Raw genomic sequence first — 22,043 nt, 5'->3', positions numbered from 1 at the left:
TTGACAACTCTTGCGGTGGAAACTGCCCAGAAAAGAAAACGAGAAAGCGCGTCAAAAAGCGGCTAGCATTGGGTTTCGGTGGTGGAACGAGGGAGTTCTATGTCTGGCGTATTCCCCGTTCGAAAGGAAAAGTTGTCAGGATGGGACCGTCACGTGTGCGACTCAAGAGTGAAGTGGAGCCGTACGTTCTTGGAAGGATATAACTACCGGATTTTTTTGAAGGTATTTTTGTTCTGCGTTGTCTTTTTTTTAGTTTTGAAACAATTTTTTATGCAATCGCCGCGGAGAGAAGTTATTTCAGTAACTAGTTTTGCGCTTTCTTTTTTTTTAGTGTTTAGGTATGGCGTGTTACCGAAGAGTGGTGACATGGTGAATGGCTTTTAGTGAAAAGTCTGCTATTTATTGGTAACGGCGGTTCCAGAGTGTTGAACACGCTGCCGTGCAACGCAGAGGCACCGGTAGCATTTGATGAGTTAGAGGCTTTCGCGTTGGTTTCTGAGTGACGGCAACCAACCCAGCGAAGCTTTTTGTTTGGCTACGAACGCATCGGAAAGGGCAATGAGGGGTTACCTCTCCCAAACGATAGGGGAATGGGAACGATCAGTCGCATTCTTTAGTAATAGACTGAACCAGTCGCAACGGGAGGCGTCCACAGTTGAATGAGAGGCGAATAAAAAAAATGTTCGTAATTAGAGCGCTTTGAGCGAGAATGCTGATCCTCTTTCGAGTATCGGTTGATCATTGGATTCAGCGAATGTAACTGTTTAGAGGCAACGTGACGTTTTGTCTGTTTCATATGGTTGAGTTGTTGTTGTATTTGGTTGTTGTGGTTAATACGTAGCCACTGAAGTAGTCTTTCTCAATTGAAGGACTGTACAGGAGTTTGCATCGCACATTTAAGTGCTATGCGTGATTTTGAAGTAGGTCAAACTGACTAATAGTTCCGGTGTAATGTGAAAATGTCTTGTTTTTTGTACGAGGCATGTTTTGTGTGCTTTTTGTTGAGGTGTGATCTTGCCTCTAAGTGGTGGAACTGTTTTTAGGTGTATTATATGAGTTATGTAGGAATAATTGTGCAGATAAAATAGGGTAGACTGGTGAAGTTCATTATAAGTTTTTGTCTTAGTGCGATCCATTCAGACTGAGGTATACCTATAGCGCTGGGTCCATCGCTCTCTTTAAGTGTATCATGCGGGGCCTGGAGGGCGCATGAAGTGGGTCTCCCGTGTTGGGACAATGACCGTGTGTTATGAGTTTAAAAGACAATATGCCGCTGGACTTTGCATAGTGCGTGTGCCCTGTGACAAGCTAATGGGAACTGACTAGTGCTGTGGACTTCATCCTAAGTGTATTATTCAGTGTCGTGCATTACGAGAGTGCTTTCTGTCGGAGGACTATTTGAGGGCATTATGTATATATGTTGGAGTGTCTATTTCGCACAAGGATGCGAAAGTTCACCTGCTGAGATGGGAGTGATAATCAGTTCACGCATGTGCGTGCACCAAGAGCAAGTTTGTTATGAGCTATTTTTTGTTTGTTTTTGTATTGTGTTACTGGACATCGAGTATCCAGTAACACTCTTGAGGGGGGAGGAGTTAGTATGACGCACCAATTACCAGCATGTGGGGTGCAGCGCAATTAATGCGGCTGATGTAGAGCGCGTAGCCAGTTCCCGACCCGTCAACTAAGGAAGCTGATCGGTTCCGTGAAAGTGAACGCGGACGACCCGAGCCGGGAAAGAAAAGAGACTTCTTCTTTCTCACGGCTCACAAACGGAGCAGTCAAGGTCGCCCTCGTTCGGGATTAGAAGGGGAAAGCTTACTCGGAAAAGCGTCTAGCAAGAAACAGGTCAGGCGCCACCGTCTGAGTTAAAGCCATTGTTGGCAGGCACGCGTGTCATTGAGACTGACATGGGGACGCGACCACTTGGCTGACCGAGACATAGTGGCAGCAGGTAAACGACCATATTCTCCCCCGCTGTTGTTAGGATGTCGGGGCGCCTCGTTGTCGCATGTACACCTGGTAAGCGCACGGAGCCCAATGGTGTAACCATCGCTCTTAAGGACGCTTCTAGGAAGCAACAATTAATGAAAGAACTGACGGGGCTCGAGCGTGAGAACGGCTGCCGACGGAAGTCGGCCGATGGAGGCAGCACTAGTAATGTTGGGCAGCACGGCCTGGCATGGGAGAGAGTGTCACGTGCGGAGAGCCTATACCTTTGCGTGTTTCATTTGGTGACGAGGTTTTAACAAATGTAGTGCCTTTATGAAAGTGTTTCTGTGATTGGTTGTGATGATGCGAGTCCCAACATGTGATTGGTCTTTGTGAAGACTCTTTGTTCGACCAAGGGTTGAAAAGAGGATGTTTGAATTTGAAATGAGAGCGGAGGTTCGGGCTTGGACTCGGGCAGTCGCCTGAGGCTGCAATAAAGCGTCTCTTCACCGGACTACGGCTCTTCCTTCGTGCTGCCACCGTGCACTCGAGTCATTGAGGAGACCCATTCCGAACCTTAAACATCTTCCCTCCTTAGCTAGTGTTGAAGATAGTCGAGGAGGAGGAAATTAACTCTCTTCCCTACTCTCTCCAGCATCCTACCAAGAGGTGACGTGCGCATGGCGTGCCCGAACAAGCCCAATCCCGCGAGCAGTGTTATTTGTTTTTTGTTACCAGCGTTGTTTTGAGGTTTACTGCTTGTTTCTGCGGGTTGGTTTGGAAACGCTGGCTTAGACGCGCTAGAATAGATGAGCACAATGAGTGCGCGAACACGTAGGAGCGTTCCATGGCTGTCGTCTGCTCGATGCGCTGACCGCGGGGACATGAACGGATGCGAAACGCCGACACATTAGCCCCGCATCTCGTTGTAATTCACGGAAGAAAAATGCAAAAAAGGCACTCACATTTTCTTACTGCGTCTCATTATCTAGAGTTTTTGTTATGCTCTACAAGAAACTAATTACAGGAACTATGCATGTCGTGTTAAATGATTTTTGCCATGCCACGTGTCACCGCTGGCAATGTCAAAGCGCAGCCGTCTACGTAGAGGACCAACGTCACTGTACTGCCGTGTACTGAGGGCCATTCATTCGCGCACGTCATCTCTCATTCTGTGGGCGCACTCCCGCCAAAAGAAAGAGGAGCAGCGCCAATCTTGACATTTGACCCATTTCCGCGGCGCGTAGCGTTGCGAATTTTGCAGACGTGATCGTGAACGCCTCATGTACGCATTGCGCTTGTCAGCTCAAAATTGTCAAACCTAGTGAGTGGCCCCTTAGGTCACAACCGATAATCACCATATACCGGTTTTCACACGCGTATGCTAACACCTGATTTGTAAATGTAAGAAGCTCGCCACGACTTCCATCAGGTGGGCGGCAGCAAACAGCGGTATCACGGTGGGCGGCATTACGCGATAGGTGATAGCACTATATTAAACATGCAGCACAAAACCCGCCGGCACACCTAGCTTCGAAATAAGATATTTGCTTCGTTCCGAGCCGATTCGGATGCAGATGGCGGAATGTACCACAAGACACCATAAAGCCGTATACGCGTGGTGGAAGCTGCCGCATTCGCAGTAAGCGCAAAGTAGACGAGTGGCTGATGTTGTCGCAAGCTTTGCGTGCACTCTTAATATGCAAGCTTCAGGTGCTGCGTAATATTTCTTTCAGAAGCACCACGGACGTGAAATGGTCTAGGCCTGTGGCATGCATCCTTTCGAGGCCCAGCTGTATCCAGCACACATGGCAGCGGCCAGTCAGCAAATCGAGGAGGGCATTTCAGGCGAAAAAAAATAACGTATACGCAAACTTACATTATTGTGCCACACTGGAATAGGATACATATCACAATGTTCCGAATCACCATATTATGTTAGAAGCAAACACCCTATATTAGGTCAGAACTGAGATAAGAGGTGACAAAGGGAGGCCGGGGTAGGAGTACTGACGTCGTGTAGGGGGCTGCATATTACTGCCTGCCCAGCAGCAAGTTGCCAAATCCTGGTACAGGCCGTACCCTAAGCAGAACCTGAATGTAAAAAAAAAATTGGCAGCATATCCACGTAGTGAATGTTGGAGAGAGGGGCGAAGCATTCGTCCGTCCATGCGTCCATCTGTGTGACTGTCCATGTGTCCATCTGCCCGTCCGTGCGTGCGTCTGTTCGTGCGTCCGTCCGTGCGTTCGTCCATGCATCCGCCCCTGCGTCCGTTCATGCGCCCAACCGTGCATCTGTCTGTGTGTCCGTTCGTCCATCTATTCAACACTCCAAATACCACTATCTCGCATCTTTTCATCATATATTCCCCATATAGAAGCACCGCCACCCAGAGGACATTCCAAGGACTAAACGAGACGTGGCACACACACACTTTCGTACGGCTTGTGCTACGTATCTACTTCCCACCTTTAACCACCTCGAGTTCATTCATGGTATATACTAGTTCATTGTATTGATGGCACTGCGGCCCAACGCTCGCTACACCTTTCTAAAATCAAGGAGGTTGCGCTCACCGAGTATAACGTAGTAACCTTTTCCTGTCAGATAGTGCTCGATGTACATGCCTATGGCTGCTAATGGGAAATGATAGACAGGAGAATTGGGCTTTTACTTTCTTGCGGCTTGCGCTTCGTATCTACTTTTCACCTTTAACCACGTCGAGTTCATTCATGGTATATATACTAGTTCATTGTATTCATGGCACTGTGGCTCAACACTCGCTAAACCTTTCTAAAACTAAGGAGGTTACACCCAGCGAGTATAGCGTAGCAACCCTTTCTTGTCAGATAGTGCTGAATGTACAAGCCAATGGCTGCTAATTGGGATCGCAGCGTGCGCGTTAACTAAAATCCAAATGCTCCTGTCTCTCATTCCCCATTAGCAGCCATTGGCATGTACATTAAGCACTATTTTTTATTGTTCAACAACGCACAGAAGAAATTTCTCACCGGCACCTTTCTTGGAGGTCAAAATGTTATACTTGTTACATACTAGAACGGCTACGAGGGACGAACGGGTGCCGCTATAAGGAGCTTGGCCCCTAAAAAAATTCGCGGGATAGTATCTATACCATCAGAAGGTGAGCAACGTGCACGTGAGAACGATAGGGCAACGAACAGGCCGCGCCTCTGCGGGCTTTTCTGGCTGGAGCATTGGTGCAATATCGGCGTTCTTTCATAATTCGGGCAGACTACGTTAAACATGCCGATCAGCCACCGCAACGGGAGGCCATCGATGTTCTCGAACGCATTGAAAGAGGTTTCATCAGGACCTTGAATTCTTTTGCGGGTGCTAGCATGCCTTCGATGAGGTTGTGAAATGAATGAATGAATGAATTAATTAATTAATTAATGAACAAACTTTATTTAATGTCCGACAGTTTTCAATGAGTGAGGTTGGGGACACAAATTTAATTGACTGCTTTAGCTTTTATTATACCTTGCGAATGTTTTTATGGACTCTGCCCACAATGTGATTACGATATATTATCTGAACTATCCTCATAGATACTGTGCTCATTCATGCATTATAAGCCCTATATAGTGTATATATTATGTACGTAGTGCTTCTGATTAGTTTTATTTTATTGCCAATTTTTCTTGTTTGTGCGTTCATCTTGTACATTACTGTTTTGATGTTGGGATAGCCAGCTGTAACATAACTACCGTTTTATATTTTGCCAAATAAAAATAAAATATGAGCACTGACAGCCGAAGAATGATTTTGCGCAATTGTACACCTGGCTAAAATTAGCCTTATGTTTAAATTAGAAAAAAATTTGATTTCCCTAAAAATTATAAAATTAGCCTTAAATTGAAAAAGTCGCGTGGCGTACACCCAGAAAATAAACGTGCTTTTGCTGCTAAGTTCGGCATGTGACCGCCTCCTTCTATACTTCAAAAACTGGCCAGATCAAGGCGGATGAATATGCGCCTGTAATTCGAGCCAGTTCATACACCATTCAACAGAAAAGATGCAAATCGCCGAGACCGGCAGATGCCTGTTTAGGTTCGCACGAGCCTCAATAGCGTCCTTATGTTGGTTTAAGACAAGTTACGCCCGCGGACATGCCGGCCTAAAATGTTTAAATTTGACGGTGGTCTTTTGTACAAGTTGAACTTTGACCTGTTGCAGGTTTACACCTGCGACAGGTCAAACAAGATAGCCGCCACCGAAGCATTCAATTTAATGCAGAGTAAGTCCTAGTCTGTAACGCAGCCTCGTCAGTGGAGGCCGTATTGGCTTTTGATGTGCCAGTCTCGTTACCAGGAAACAGCACGAATACAAAGCCACCACCGATGTCCGGCGTGTGCGGTAAAGCACTAGGATTGTTTCAAAGACGGACATAAATCATATTCCAAAGGACAAAATGGATGTCTGAGAAAGTTTGTAACAAAATTCCGCAGCACCCACTGGAGCAAGAGATAGAGGAAGTTCCCTGGAGTCTGCCTGACCGGCACTGCTCCCCATGATGGATTCTACGAAAACGAGCGAAGTGCTCTGAAGGTAATCGAGAGCTGCCACTTTAGGGACGTCGACACATGAAATCCGGCTACAATCACGTCTGTGCAGAGGAGGTAAATGATCTCTGCCATGAGTAGACTTTTGGGCTAATTGGTTCGATGCATTCAATGAAGCCACAGCGGTGAAAATTCAGTTAGGGACCATGGAAGAGAACAGAACGAACGTACGTTCTGCCCCTTTTCCCTGCTGCTGAACCGAAGGTCAATAAAGCTTGTTATTTTCTTTTTTGCCTGCAAAGCCCTCCTCGATTAGCTGTCTGGCCGCTGCCATGTCTGCTGCATGCAGCTTGGCCTTCCGCCTTGAAAGGATGCATGCCACAGATGTAACCTTGTCATGTGTGATGCGTAACCGAAAGCAGAAGAGACAAGAAAGAAGACAGTATCTCTCGCACAGTGTAATAGACAGCGCTGTCTCATAGAAGTACATACAAACTGCAGTTGAGTGAGGATATTCTAGATGGCGTCGTACCGCTACTCTCAGATGGGCTGCTGCGCGGGCTGTGCCTGGGTACGCGGATAATGAGTGCCTCTTTCAGTCTCCTGGATAGTCGACGCATACTTGGCAAATCGTTAGTGGGGCATGGATGAAGGAGACCGCCAGGCGCGTTGAAGACGATTGCGCTCGGCTTCCTTGGCTCGCGTCTCGTCGGTGCTACCGCGCGCCGTCTGCATACTCGAACACGATCGGACGCATGAACGCATTTATGGACGGATGGACGCTTCGCCACACTCATCATCCCTCCCTCCGTGGATATGCTGCGATTTTTTTTCAATACAGAACACAATGCATGAGGCCCAAGGACTTAGATTTAGGTTCACATAAAAACACCAGATGGTTCAAATTGTCAGAGCCCTCTTCTACGGCGTGCTTCATACTGTATTGTGGTTTTGGGGCGTACCATCTTGAACATTTACTGAATAATGTCCTGCGCTCTTCCTTGGTCCTTATCTTTGCAGTGCTATAACTACATTGAATGATCATTGCAACTTCTGGCCACTATAGTAATACCTTGGCAGCGGGTAGATAGATGGCATTTTTCATTACGGTATCGCGGGTTTCTGACGGGCAACCACCACCACCATCACCACTACCACCACAACAACAACAACAACAACAACAACAACAACAACAACAACAACAACAATAATAATAATAATAATAATAATAATAATAATAATAATAATAATAATGAGAAGAAAAAGGCAAAGAAGAAGAAGAAGCACGAGAAGAAGACGAAGTAAGCAGCAGGTGGATTTTTGTTTGAGAATACGAAGTTACAGCATTCACTAATCGAAGATAGTTAATTACTGTTGAATGAAAGAAAAAGCGCATAGAAGCGCTATGAAGAAAATTTCACAAATGTGGATAGTTGTATGCGCGGCGATTCAAAAGTAATGGGCGACATTCGGAAGAGGTGTCGTGCCTGCGTTTTCGTGAAAGGCATGGAAACGTTATCAAAAAGTATATGTGCGCTGATTACCATGGCTTTGATGAAATGTAACACAGTGACCATGTTGTTCAATTAAGATGTAATCTTGCGAGTAACCGCGTCAAACAGTGCAATAGTTCATGCTTGAGACGCGTTTAGCGATAGACGACGTCAGACGAGACTTCAATCTCTCTCTGAAAGTACGGGAACGAGTTGCTTACCTTGAAGTATGATCGATCTGAGTCGGCCTCGGCGTAATAGACGGCCGACGAAAAGAGTATGACTCCGATGAAGAGGAAGAATATGAGCAGGCCCAGCTCGCGCATGGAGGCGCGCAGCGTGCGGCCCAAGATCTGCAGGCCCTTGGAGTGGCGCGACAGCTTGAAAATGCGGAAGACGCGCACCAGCCGGATGACCCTCAGTATGGCCAGGCTCATGGCCTGGTTCGAGCTCTTGTCCGGTGGCAGGAACCCAGGCCCTTCGCGCTCTCGCGCGATCACGGTGCCCAGCGTGATGAAGTAGGGGATGATGGCGACGAGGTCGATGCTGTTCATCACGTCTTTGAAGAACGCCAGCTTGCAAGGGCAGGCGCAGAAACGCACGAACAGTTCGAAAGTGAACCACACGATGCAGCACGTCTCGATCAGGAAGAATGGCTCGGTGAGCTTGGGTACTTCGTCCTCTACAACGCGCGTCATGTTGTTGCCAGCGGGGAACATTCGGTAGTGCTTGAACTCGGGCAGCGTCTCCAGGCAGAAGATGACGATGGAGAGCAAAATGACCACCACGGACACGATGGCTACCACGCGGGCAGCCTGCGAGCTTTCCGGGTACTCGAAGAGCAACCACACGCGCCGCTGCAGGTCGCGTCCGGGCAAGGGACGTTCTTCCTCCTTGATGAAGCCCTCGTCCTCGCGGAACTTGTTGAATGTGCCCTCGCCCAGCTCGTAGAACTTGATCTCCTCGGCGAACACGTCCAGGGGAACGTTCACTGGTCGCCGCAGTCGGCCGCCGCTCTGCGTTGTCATCACAAAGCAGCGTCACTGCCTCGAGCTTTATCAATGTGCCCGACATGCCGAGCGCGTGCCAGATACAAGGAAAATAACACCAAGGACGCTGCATCAAAGGCATCAAAACACATAATAATGTCGGGGGGGGGGGGAATGAAAGCACAGAGAGCTATGCTTCTTATTCTCAGCCGGCGTGTATTGGTTACAGGATGCAATGGAATTGAGCAGAGAATCGTCCGCTCAGCAAAACGAAGCGTGGCCGCTTTTCGATGCCGTCATCAACCAGTGTACTTGGCGCGCACAACTGAAATATGCATGGTGAGACATTGTGCATGTGTTGTGTCAAAGAGTTACATAATACAGTCGGAATTAAGTATTTAGGAAAAGTTAAATACCACGTGGCATATAGATGCATCGTTGCAATAAATCAAGTTTGTTCTGCGCCGTCTGAGCTTGAACTTTCTACCACAGATCGATGTCCCAAATCGCCTGCATGCCGGCTGCTTTGATTGCCGAAACCATGAAAAAACGCCAGGCCTGCTTGTAAGGCGCAGCAAGGTCACAGCGAAAGCTAGAGGAGCGGCCTTTCAGAGCTTTTTCTAAACACTCATTGGGTAACTACTGCAAGAACATTTGCTTGATATTCATTACGGCATCATTAATAAAAAATTTTTGTGGAAGGCCGACATTTACAGTGCTATTTAAAAACGCTTATATATTTCATTCATGACTATGTACAGCGTGGGTGGTTCCAGTGTTTTCTTACTGGGAGTGCACCCATGACAAGTGTATTCCTTCAATGGGACAAGTAAGATTTGTACGTATGCGCTGTGTTTTGAACATGCTAGCTCTTGGAAGAGAGGACGCCGAAATTTTAGGGGGAAGGGGGCGGATGGTTTCCACCCCGCACCTTTCACTGGGGCCTTCCGTGATGCATGGTTATCAGGTTATTACAGTAATTCGAAATTATGCAATGAAACACTCAATAAGGTCGGGGATAATTTCATCAACAGTGCTAGGTTGCAAACAGCTCTCACCTGCATCAGCAAAAAAAAAAAAAAGCGGTCACTAGGTTCTCTTAACAAAAAAAAAGTTCAATGATGACTCCTGCTAAACTTTGGCATTTTACTTCCCAAAGGAGTGCCAGAATGCAGAAATGCAAGAAGTATTTGCGCAGTGTGTTAAATCTGTTGAATGTGTCCAATCACATTTCCGCATTTCTCAGCAGTCTGCGGGAAACACAACGCATCACTATTCTTCAAATCCAGCGTGTACCATGCACACAGAAAGACCGCATTTAAAGCACCAAGGAGCAATTCAGCACATTCTCATGAACATGGAAGGCAAGCGCAGCAACTGCAACAATAAATCATGCGCACGAAGGATTCCTTCGGAGTGCTGCAACGATTGGCGGCACAGGAATGCTCTAGTTTTGCTGGCCGTCTTTGCAAAGAGGTCCACGTTTGCTGCTCCACGGCCCTATTCTAGCAAGTCATAGTAATTACGAGTAGACCTATTGCGAGAGGAGCGAATCGATGCTCACGAAGAACTTGCAGGACGCGACTTGCGAGTGGTGCAGACCAAACGGATAGCCTCATGTTTGGTCTCCACCGTTAACGAGATTTGTAACCATTCCTGCAATCTTTCAAAGATTAAGTGAAATTAATTGTACCCACGCACACTACCAGCTTTTAAGATATCTCTAAGCTTTAAACATGCACCGTCGGCCTTGTCTGCAGATGAAAAAAAAAATGATTGAGGCACGTTGTGCCAAGTCTCAAGGAACGACGGGCAGCTTTCCTTGTTAGTGTATACGAAGCTTTTGTTTTAGTACTCTAAGCACATGTGGCATTCATCCATCCATCCATCCATTCATATAATCACCACTCCGTCCGTCCGTCCGTCCGTCCGTCCGTCCGTCCGTCCGTCCATCCATCCATCCATCCATCCATCCATCCATCCATCCATCCATCCATCCATCCATCCATCCATCCATACACCCACCCACCCATCCATCCATCCATCCATACACCCACCCACCCACCCACCCACCCATCCATCCATACACCCACCCACCCACCCACCCATCCATCCATCCATCCATCCATCCATCCATCCATCCATCCATCCATCCATCCATCCATCCATACACCCACCCACCCAACCATCCATCCATCCATCCATCCATACACCCACCCACCCACCCATCCATCCATCCATCCATCCATACACCCACCCACCCACCCACCCATCCATCCACCCACCCACCCACCCACCCACCCACTTACTTATCCATCCATCCATCCATCCATCCATCCATCCATACACCCAACCACCCACCCACCCATCCACCCATCCACCCACCCATCCATCCATCCATCCATCCATCCATCCATCCATCCATCCATCCATCCATCCATCCATCCATCCATCCATCCATCCATTCACGTCGGGTGCTCTCATAATCACTTCCTTAACTTTGGGTACACCAAAATTAGTACGCGAGGGTAAGATCGCATGACGCGCTGGTCATGGCATGAGTAATGTCACAATTTTGTCGCGTACGTCGTCAAACACTTTCCTAAAAATTATGGCACATACTAGAGTGGGGTATGTGCCACTGGTATGCAGGAATGTGCCACAGGTGATAGACATCTTATATCTACCCAGGAACGGCGTGAACACAAATGGGTAATTTTAACGTTTCAGCGTTAAGAAAGGCTGCCACAGGCCTCGTTGACCGGACTAATGCAAAAATACATGTTCCGGCAACAATCGAACCCTAGGATTCTGCGTGGCAATCAAGTATTTTACCACAAAGCCACGCCAGGTTTTGAAAATACTTTGCGAAGACACCCTAATGTTCGTGAACCATCAATTCGACATGCAGAGATGGCTGTGAAATTTTCTAAGCATTACATAGGTGCTTCTTTGAGACAGCCGTCATGTTGGGTTAATGTCAGCTGTGTACGTTAGCGATGTCCGCCGAGGTTTATTAGTGTAGCAGTGTTACGGGATCTTCGTGAGCCCCAGCGCAAACACCAGCGCTTCATATTAGCTTACCGCTTCTGGTGATATCAATGTTTCTGTTGGTATCGTTACGCAACTGCAAACCCTGCTAACATGAAACATATGCGGTTATTTAACGTGTGTGTGCGCGTTATCATGTGCACATATTGAGCGCCACTTATCACGACTCGCTCAATAAAATAATGAAAACACCTTGCAACCGCGTGCTTCGCATAACACCGACTCCCAAGACAGCCGAATTTATTTATATCTCTTGTTTCTTCCTACCTACATTTTCTATGTCATCATTGTCCATTTGTTTCTTTCTCTGTTTTCTTGTGCTTTTTAACTTTTTTCACTTTTTGTTTTTCTCGTCTTATTTTATCTTCTCCGTGTTGCTTTCTTTTTTTCTCTCTCTTTCGGTTGTGTTTTTTTCTTTCTGTCCTTCTAGCTCTTTGCGCATCGCTTTATCTGTTTTTTTAAGTTCTTCTTCCTTTCTTTACATCTCTCTGTCTCTCCTCCTTTTTTCTCTCCATTACAGAATGGCTCCTCACAGTAAAACGGGAGAGCCGAAAGCACTGCTTCCAGACGTTTTAGTGTGATATCGTCAGAGCGCCTGCTCGAACCAGAACCTGTTCCTACGCAATCTGGAAAGCAATTACCGTTTTTGTGTTCTGGTATTTATGGAAGAAAATTTCTTGAACATGGTTTTGTGAGCCAAGCTAGTTCGGCAGTTCGGGTTGGTGATAGCACTGAGAGCTATGGGTGTTGCTTGGGCATTGAAATTTCTTCGTTAGACCTAAAACTTCATTAAATTTGGTTTCGTTACATTGGGTTTAGTTCTAAAACCAGGCCAGTCGTCGCGAACTCATCCGCGAGATGTCGCCAGAGCCAATGCTTGGATATCCTCTCAAAATCGATGGCTTGTTTAGCGCAGGTGTGGGCCGCGGGGCGAATCACACCACGAATCAAAGGTACTCAGAAAGAAAGGTAAAGTTAAGCAGGTGGTATCTGGTTTGCGACCCGCCACTAAATGGCAAAAAGAGAAAGTCAGGAATAAAACGAATAAAAAGTGATACGCACAAACACACACATCAGCACTGAACACGCACACTTAGACGGTCACAACCGAGAAATATTTGAGATTGGTTCTTCCGTGGTTTTACAAATGGAGACTGGAATCTGAGACGGTTAGGAAAGCCTTGCAAGAACTGATTCGAAGCAATCCAGAAGTTGCAGCGCACGTCGAGCTGATGGGGTTGCCATTCTGTTGAAGAGAGTTTGCGACGTGGTCATGAGAGGTCTCAACGTAGCGAGGTCTTGTAGGTGCTCTAAATGTGTGCGCGGGGGAAACCGTATGTGTCGCAGGTCCACGGCTCATCACAGTTGCGCGAAGAATGCGGCTAACAGACGAAGATGGCTCCACAAGAGGCAGAAATGAAAATCAAGCGCGTCGCATATAATTCGTAACTTTTAAAGCTAGAAATCAACGGGTCATTTTGTGTCTTTGTGCATTTTTCATGAAAATTACATGACTTATTGTACTTTTCAGCAAAACGGTACATCGCCTCTGCGTCGTAATTTTAGCAGTATTGAAGTACACCCACCTCATAGTAAAGCTCGTTATTGACCACAGAACCTTACTTGAAATATTTTATATGCAATAAATAATCAAGCGTTTCAAGCAGGGGTGGGATACCTGGTAGTAGTAAAGGATGGCGTCGAAGCTGGGCCTGTTGCGGTCGAAGAAGTACTCGTTGCGCAGTGGATCGAAGTATCGCAGCCTGCGTCCAGGGTCTCCCAGCAGGGTGTCCGGGAACTGATGCAGGGTGCGCAGCTGCGTCTCGAACCGCAGCCCGCTCACGTTGATCACCACCCGCTCGCAGAGGTCGTGTTCGTGCGGGATGGGCTCGAAGTTGCCGCCGCCGCCAGGAGGCGACACGAGCCCACCGCCACCCGACAGCCCCGCTTCGCAGCCACCCGTCGCATCCTCGCTGCTCAGCTTGGGCAAGGACCTGCGCTCACAGGCAGAGTTTTCTCCTATACACCCGACCACGTTTTCGACCATAAGATAAGTCTACAATCGATGCTTTGAACTACATACACCTTGAGATACTAAGACTCGGCGTCATATTCTTATTTTCGCATGCAAACAAGCGTTTTCAAGATACCACACACTTTAAAGAGTGTCACGCGCTTCTCTAATGAAGCGAAAAACGCGTCGCTGTTTCTAAGGATTTCACTGTGGGAAAGTAACGTTCCTTTTAAGTGTGTTGCACTTAAATAGTCCTCCGTTCATCCGATTAATGTGACGTGATCGCTCTCCAAACCCAGCGCTCAGTACAGACCTAAGACAAGGCCAGCAATTATGGAAACCGGGCTACAATAAACCATGAAGATATAAAATAATATAATTAACGTAAACGGCCCGAAAATAATCTCTGCAATGAACGTAAAATTACTAAAAACATTTCAAGAACCTGCGGCTGCTTCTGGTGCCCTGAAAAGAGGGCGCCACCTCGTCACCAGGTGCGTGATTTCACCACTCAGCGGCACTTCTCTAGCGCCCAATCGTGACACGCTGTTCGGCAACCGCGCCTGGAAAGACAGCTTCGAGGATTACCCAACTCTTGAGCTGAAGGCCCAGCGAACAGCCACTGGTCGATAAGAGCGACAAGCTTAGAGACTTTAGCTTGTGTCTGTTTAAGTGAAGGCTTAGTAAGTAGCTGCAGAACGTAAGATGCCAAAAAAAAAGTTCGGTATGGTTAAAGCAGGGACAACTGCGGCTTGTCAACACAGGCAAGCCAATCGTGTAAACCCAACTCAAAGCAAGCGCAAGTGGAACGTCTATATCGCCTGACTAATTCAGCCGCGGTGCGTCAGAAGCCAGCTGCCACGCAACGTCAATAGCGCCACAACAAGTGGACCGCCTCTACCGTGCGTGACAACGCAACCTCTCTATAGGAGTACCTAATCATCGTTACGCATTACCGCACATCAGGTAACGTTTAAACTGCACGATACCACACTACCCGCATTGCAGTAGCAGCAGTTGGAGCCAGTAATAACAATAACAGTGCTACCGAAATTGCAGGCTCAGGTCTCACAATAGGGGAAAGAGCTGCTGAATTTTAACACTGCAGCTCTTTGAGCTCGCCATTAGTCCATGAACACAAGTGGTCGTCACCTTGAAACGCGCGCTTCGACTTCTCTCTGTTCGACCGGAACATGTTCGCCGGTTCATCTTGTGCGGGAGGCAAAAAACTTCGGAGAAAAAATACGGAAAGTGATAAACCGGCAAAATGAGACACGGTGTGGGTGTTGGAGCCGACGTTTCGACAAGAAGACTTTTGTTCGAGGCTGCAAGTGTCGCAGCCTTGAAAACAAAGTTCACATCCAGGAACGTCCACACCCAGCCGCTGTCTGTCTGCCATTTTGCTCATCGCATGCTTACATTTCGCCTTTCATGTATTTCTCAAAAAATGAGGAAATTATAAAAAAAATTGCTGAAACATAAATAAAGAGATAGAAGGAGAGAAATAAATGGGTAGAAATAAATGGAGACAAATCAGACAGAAAAAAGTAGATGTGGCTTTGCTCGACTATGCCGGGATATATGCAGCGTGATGAACGGACGGACTAGCGAGCGAGCTCACGCGAGTGAAGCGCCAGTGCACTAGTGATACGTCACTCAAGGAGCTTCAAGGTCTTTTCCAGTGTGCCAGCTGTGACCCATGCGACGTCTCGATAAGCTATGCAAGACTGCTCAACATCGGCCAGTCTAGCTTACGCTACAAAAAGAGAGAATGAAAGAAAGGGAAAAATTTTTAAACAGAAAATGAAAGAAGCCCGTCCAGCTACACTTTTTCTTGTGGCCTCAGTGCTTTTTTAAAGAATGAGCCACTATCAACGAGACTACTTCTCGATTTAACCGCCTTGGCATGCTTTATTTTCATTCTTTTATTCTCTTTGGCTGACGTAAGAGCGGGCTCTCTTTAGACGGTAGCGTTCCCAACATGACCGGCGGCTTGTCGCTTTTGTCGCAATCACGTCTTCCTTGAACATTGTAACGTCAAAACTGTGTAAAGGTGGTGGCCACACATTGGACGATAAGCTCCGACATTGCTCAGCTGCCGTCGCAGCAACAGAAATGCTTCAGACGTGCGCTTTTGTACGTTAGTCGTTGTACAACATAGCCTCCTACAAGACCACAGGTTTCCTTGACAGTCGGCCGTTTGTGTAGCTCTCAGCATCACGGAACTTTTTTGACCCGAGTAGAAAAACAGGTAGTGCATCGCGCTGGTACAACGGCAAATTATGCGACGTTACTGTGCGCACACAATTGTGCTACATTTGAAACACCACGTTCGGCCTTGCGCGTCTAATTTACACCAGTGTGGGGTAACAAGTATGTTGGTATTGTTGTTGCGTTGGCTAACAATGAATTGCAATTGGAGTATTATTTCTTTGAAGGTGAGTGAGGCTGGTTGTCGCCCTTATATATGCTCGTTATTCCACAAACATTAATTCTAGAATCGCACGTCATATGATTTTCAGCTACCACAGGAGAATCTAGCATACGATGTACACATACTACACGCGTGCGCATTTCGCATTTGAATGTAATGGCACGCGTGCGAACTTCCTGTGTTTTTCGTCTTGAATTTGGAATGCATTTGATGGAGAATTGTGACTTCAACGGTGTTGGCGATTAGATTTTCAGAAGTACGTGATTGCAATGGGTGGGTACGGCGGACCGGGCAGAGCCATGTGGTCACGAAACCCCCTTCTTTGCTTCGTGCAGGCTCTCCTGTTTGGCTTCGCCGGAAAGCTTGTACCGAAATCTTGCATCGACATTTCCACGAGTCTGCCTACTGACACGTGTACTAAAGTGGCTACCGTATACCAACTGGATTATGGCTCCCTTCCGTTCTTCGTAGAAATACGGACGACGGCGCCATCTACTGTGACTACGTCATCTCAACGGCCTATAAAAGATCGCCTCCAGAGCTACAGCTTCAGTGGGTACGGCGGACCGGGCAGAGGCATGTGGTCACGGAACCCCCTTCTTTGCTTCGTGCAGGTTAGTGCCGTCTACAGCAGCATTTGTAGTGACTGACTATCGTGGCCTTCTGGTCCTGCCGTGCCCACAGCAGTGTATTACAATTGCCTATGATGTATTCTGTGTGTGTACGCTTCTTTTGTGTGGCGATGTGGAGGCTAATCTAGGTCCTACAACAACAGAAATGTTGAAGGAGCTAATGGCTGGGCAAAATAAGCTAGTTGAGGAAATGACTGCTCCGAGAGATCAGCAGAATAATATGGAAAAATTGATGTCTGATCTTACATCGCGCTTTCTTGAAATAGAAAAACGAGCTACCCACGTCGAATTACTCGAAAAATCAAATAATGCCTTGAAATTGAAATTAACCGACCTAGAAGACCGCAGTAGATGGTCAAATTTATATATTTTTGAAATTCCGGGAGACCCTTCTGAGAAACACTCAGACTTAAAACAAAAAGTTTTAAACGATCTTTTTTCAGTTAAGGTAGAGGTATCTTGCCTATCTGTTGGAAGAATTCATCGCTTAGGTAGAAACGGCAATCCTAGACCCATTATAGTTTATTTTCAGGACTATAAGAAGAAGCAAACATTGTTCAAAAACGCACGCAAGCTTAAGGGGACAAAAATATCCATTCAGAATGATTACTCTCGAGAGACACTGCAAAAAAGAAAGCTATTATGGGCAAGTGCTGAGGATGACAGACAACAGGGAAAGAATGTTACTCTTATTAATGATAAACTGCGTGTAAATAGGGAGCTCTTCATTTGGGACGAAAATCTTCTGACTAGAGTAAAGATGCTGTCCTTTCATCGTAATTCTAAAAATGATTGACCAGTGCGGACTTCTGCAAATCGAGTAAAACTTATTAACATAAATGCGCGTAGCATCGTCAACAAATCAGTAGAACTAGAAGCTATTTTGTTATGTTATAATCCCCATATTGTTGTTATCACGGAGACCTGGCTTCGGGATGACACAGACGATACTGATGTTTTTCCGCCCTCATATCAAGTATTTCGCCGTGACCGCCCTACTAGAGGCGGGGGTGTGGCTGTTTTGATAAAATGTGGAATTCGAGCGTCACTGGTACGTCAGATAGACAACCACGAAAGCGTTACCTTAAAAGTGTTCTGCTCAGGGCGTACTTTCTTGTTTTCCGCAGTTTATCGACCTCCAGATGCACCGTCCCAATTTCTGCATGATCTATGTGACCACCTACGGCCTTTTTCAAGTAATGAAGTAATCATTGCAGGTGACTTTAACTTACCTTCTGTTGACTGGCACTATCCATTTTCAAATACTGGTCGATGTACGGATGCTGGACCTTTGCTTGATATTATGCTAAACTTGGATGTGCAACAAGTGGTAACAGAGCCTACGCGAGTTTGTGATGCATCCTCTTCAATCCTGGATCTTGTTTTTGTCGCTAGGTCTATTGAAGAATTTTCAGTGTCTGTGAATCCCGGTATTTGCGATCATTCTATGGTGTTGTTATCGTATAACATTGATAAACCCTGTAATGCGCCCCCCTAAATTGCTTTTGTTAACTTTTCTCGTGCCAGGGATGAGGGCGTTCTGGATCATCTTGAGATTGTGTTTAACAATTTTCAAAGTTCGGATGTTGAAAAACTAAGGGTTCAATTTAAACAGATCTGCACTTATTGTCTCGATAATTTTATACCTAACAGAGCTAAGAAAACAAAAAAGTCGAATCCCTGGATAACGAGAGACGTCTTGCACTTAAAAAGAAAGCTTAAGCGCCTTAAAAAAAGAAGAGCATCAACAAACGTTGTTGATACTGCTCGAAATGCGCTTAGTGAAACATTGGGACGTTCTAAATGGCATTATTTTCATTATATCTTACCAAATTTTCTAAAGGAAATTCCTAAGAAGTTCTGGGATTTCTTAAAAAAAAGGGTCTGTTAACGAGATTCAAATCGATGGTGTTTTAATTGAAGACAAGGATGTCATTGCAGAACATATAATTATGTATTTTCACAGTGTTTTTTCTGTTTCTTCAGAAAAAGTTACTCTTGACCCTGTATGTTGCTCAGACTACGAAGATATTGTATCGCTTCCAGGTATTGTAGCTATGCTACTTAACCTGAAGAAAAAATCATCATCTGGTCCTGATGGCTTTCTAAATGCATTCCTTCGTCGATATTCAGAAGCACTCGCCCCGTTCTGCGCATACATTTTTCGTACATCTTTGTCATCTTCAGATCTACCGATTGACTGGCGAACGGCGCGTGTGGTGCCCGTACACAAATAAGGGGACATTGCACTGATTACAAACCATCGTCCGATATCGCTCACTTCTTCCGGCTGTAAGATTCTTGAACATATTGTTGCAAATTACATAATTAAATTTTTAACAGACAACATTCTTTCTTTATCTCAGCATGGACTCAGGAAGTATTTTTCTACGGTCACACAACTAACAACTGTAATTCACAGTTTTGCAAGTGTCCTTGACAAACCTGGTCAAACTGACGCAATTTTTTTGGATTTTCAGAAAGCATTCGACCCTGTTTCACATAAAAAGTTACTTTTCCAACTAAAATGCATTGGCCTCCCCTCTTTCATCATTAATTGGATTTCCGCCTACTTAAGCAATCGCACCCAATCCGTTTCTATTATTGGTCACCACTCGCGTAGTTTGCCAGTTACTTGGGGGTACCACAAGGTAGTGTACTGGGACCGCTCCTGATGTTGATTTTTATTAGTGACATCGTTAATGTTATAACAGAGCCAGTTCAAATTCGCTTATTTGCTGATGACTGCATATTGTATCATGAGGTTGTTTGTCGAGAAGATCAGGAACTTTTGAATACGAACGTCTGGGATCCTCACACCAACCACAATACTAACGCACTTGAAATGGTTCAGCGCAAAGCTGTTAGATTTATTTTTTCTAAATTCCGTTCCACCGATTCGCAAACAGCGCTCATGCAAACTCATGGAATACAAACATTGAAATGAAGACGTAAAATACTCAGGCTCAAATTTCTTTTTCTTCTGAAGAATAACAAACTCTCTTTTCATCCTACCCCGCCGCGGTGGTCTAGTGGCTAAGGTACTCGGCTGCTGACCCGCAGGGCGCGGGTTCGAATCCCGGCTGCGGCGGCTGCATTTCCGATGAAGGCGGAAATGTTGTAGGCCCGTGTGCTCAGATTTGAGAGCACGTTAAAGAACCCCAGGTGGTCTAAATTTCCGGAGCCCTCCACTACGGCGTCTCTCATAATCATATAGTGGTTTTGGGACGTTAAACCCCACATATCAATCAATCAAATCTCTTTTCATCCTGCACCATATCTACGCCCGTTATCAACTAGACTAACCAGACATCATAATCCTCAATCTTTAACTCCATATCATACAAGAACTAACCCTTCAAATTTTCTTTTTTTTCTCGCACTATTAACGAATGGAACTCACTGCCATTATCATTGATTGATTCAGTTGAGTCGATTGACCTGATTGATTTCTCATAACCTAACATTGAAATTGAAATGTAAGCGTTTATTTTGTTTTTTTTTCGCCTTTTGAAATGCTGTGTTTTTGTTTTGCAATTTACCCCTCCTGCCTGGGCCCATGTGGGCCTGCAGTATGTTGTAAATAAATAAATAAATAAATAAATAAATAAATAAATAAATAAATACATAATGCAGTTGGAAGTTCGACATAATTTTTCTATGCTCTCTGAAATAAAGAAAAATGCGAATCTCTGTTGCTCATATTCTCTAATGCTTTCATACGTCATTATGCAACTCTGATACTTGTTAAAACACTACTGAGCTTTCCTTTTGTTGCTTTTATTCATAATTAGCTCAACAAAGTTGAAAATGCTGGACGGAGTTGAAAATATGTGTTTTTTGTGCGTTTCACAAGCATGCACACAACCATGATCTGCATTGTTGTTGTACTGTTCAGGGTCTTCAATGAAACAAGATTATTCTATGTTGCAACAGCTTTTATTTCACTGGTGTTGGCTCGTCACGCAAATATATTCAACGAATGCATTACACCACGCTGTCGCACAACGATAAAAAACGACCTTTCGTAATTTTCAAACAAATAAAAAAAGAACCGTCAACATAACAAACTTCATGGCTGTTACCGTTAAAATATCAAACCAGAATATAAACGAAATAAAAAAAATACGGCTAATAGCGGGCACTTCGCGCAAAGTTGAGCAAAGTGATCCGCTTTTCGCCACCGTTCGCCATTGGTGGCACCACCAGTACTGCTCAAATCAGCAGCGCACGAGGCGAATAGAGTGTGGGCCTTTCTGTCATGTAACTTGGACAGTACTATTTGGATAATCCCGCAAATGCGCGCGCTTGAACTTCGCCAGGTGCAGGCGTTACAACTCATGTACTTAAGGTGAGAATGAGGGATGTTGATGTTACACGATGATTTTGAGAAGCAGATTTTCTGCATTTGCCATCAGCTTTGACTTTGCATCTCTTTGGCGCAGACGATACAGTGTATACTAGTACCCAAGTAGAATGACCATTGGTAAGATGAAGAAATGGCCACAAGTGCTGATACTAGCTTTAATGAATAAGCATTTGTTAGAGAAGAAGGCGAGCGATGCGAAGTCATTTCCAAGAAGTTACATCTCGCATGTTCCGGCTTCGAGTCTTTCACGCTTCTGAGAGATACTGTCGCAGCCAAACGAGGCGCAGTGGTCACTTGTCGACCTGTTCTCCTCCAACAATTCAATTTACAACAACAATTTGGCACGTCGAAAAATTAAAACACATTGACCTCTCACGCGCCGCACATTGCAAAGCGCGTGAATCCAGGCGCCCTACATGGCGGGGCGCCCGGACACGCAGCGGGGAGAGTGCGACAAACGCACAAGTCTAAGCTCTTCTCCGTGAAAAACGCCAGCGCATTCTTGCCGTTACGAAAAGTTGAGTGTGCAAGATGTTTTCACGAAGTTGAAAACTAATCAATGTCTTCACCCGGTGAAGGATCGAAGGAAAATGTTTTACCAGTAA

At 45.8% G+C, this 22,043-nt stretch overlaps 2 protein-coding genes across 4 annotated transcripts in view; one reads left to right on the top strand and one right to left on the bottom strand.

Moving 5' to 3' along the window:
• Sh (Potassium voltage-gated channel protein Shaker) overlaps positions 1-22,043 on the bottom strand; it is a 535,670-nt gene that overhangs the window by 84,250 nt on the left and 429,377 nt on the right. For all 3 annotated transcript variants that reach the window (XM_075886345.1, XM_037420260.2, XM_075886344.1), the window contains exons 2-3: positions 13,668-13,983; positions 8,171-8,965 (exon numbers count right to left, since the gene is read on the bottom strand). In XM_075886345.1, coding sequence (XP_075742460.1) covers positions 8,171-8,965; positions 13,668-13,983 — 1,111 coding nt within the window. The remainder of the gene's footprint in view (positions 1-8,170; positions 8,966-13,667; positions 13,984-22,043) is intronic.
• LOC119169160 (uncharacterized) lies at positions 24-21,355 on the top strand. Its single transcript, XM_037420261.2, has 3 exons — positions 24-222; positions 16,773-17,051; positions 18,197-21,355. Exons 1-3 carry the CDS (start codon positions 100-102, stop codon positions 18,275-18,277), a joined length of 483 nt encoding a protein of 160 aa, XP_037276158.2. The 5' UTR covers positions 24-99; the 3' UTR covers positions 18,278-21,355.

Source organism: Rhipicephalus microplus, chromosome 2 (genome assembly GCF_043290135.1).
Source record: "Rhipicephalus microplus isolate Deutch F79 chromosome 2, USDA_Rmic, whole genome shotgun sequence".
Classification (NCBI taxonomy): Eukaryota; Metazoa; Arthropoda; class Arachnida; order Ixodida; family Ixodidae; genus Rhipicephalus; species Rhipicephalus microplus.
Note: the sequence above shows the minus strand (reverse complement) of the source record. Positions and strands in the feature narration are given on the sequence as shown.

Excerpts from the sequence above, each read along its gene's own strand:
- LOC119169160 (XM_037420261.2), top strand. The coding sequence starts at position 100 with ATGTCTGGCGTATTCCCCGTTCGAAAGGAAAAGTTGTCAGGATGGGAC. Across the intron at positions 223-16,772 it reads ACTACCGGATTTTTTTGAAG|GCTCTCCTGTTTGGCTTCGC; the intron begins GTATTTTTGTTC and ends TGCTTCGTGCAG. Across the intron at positions 17,052-18,196 it reads CCCTTCTTTGCTTCGTGCAG|TTTATCGACCTCCAGATGCA; the intron begins GTTAGTGCCGTC and ends TGTTTTCCGCAG.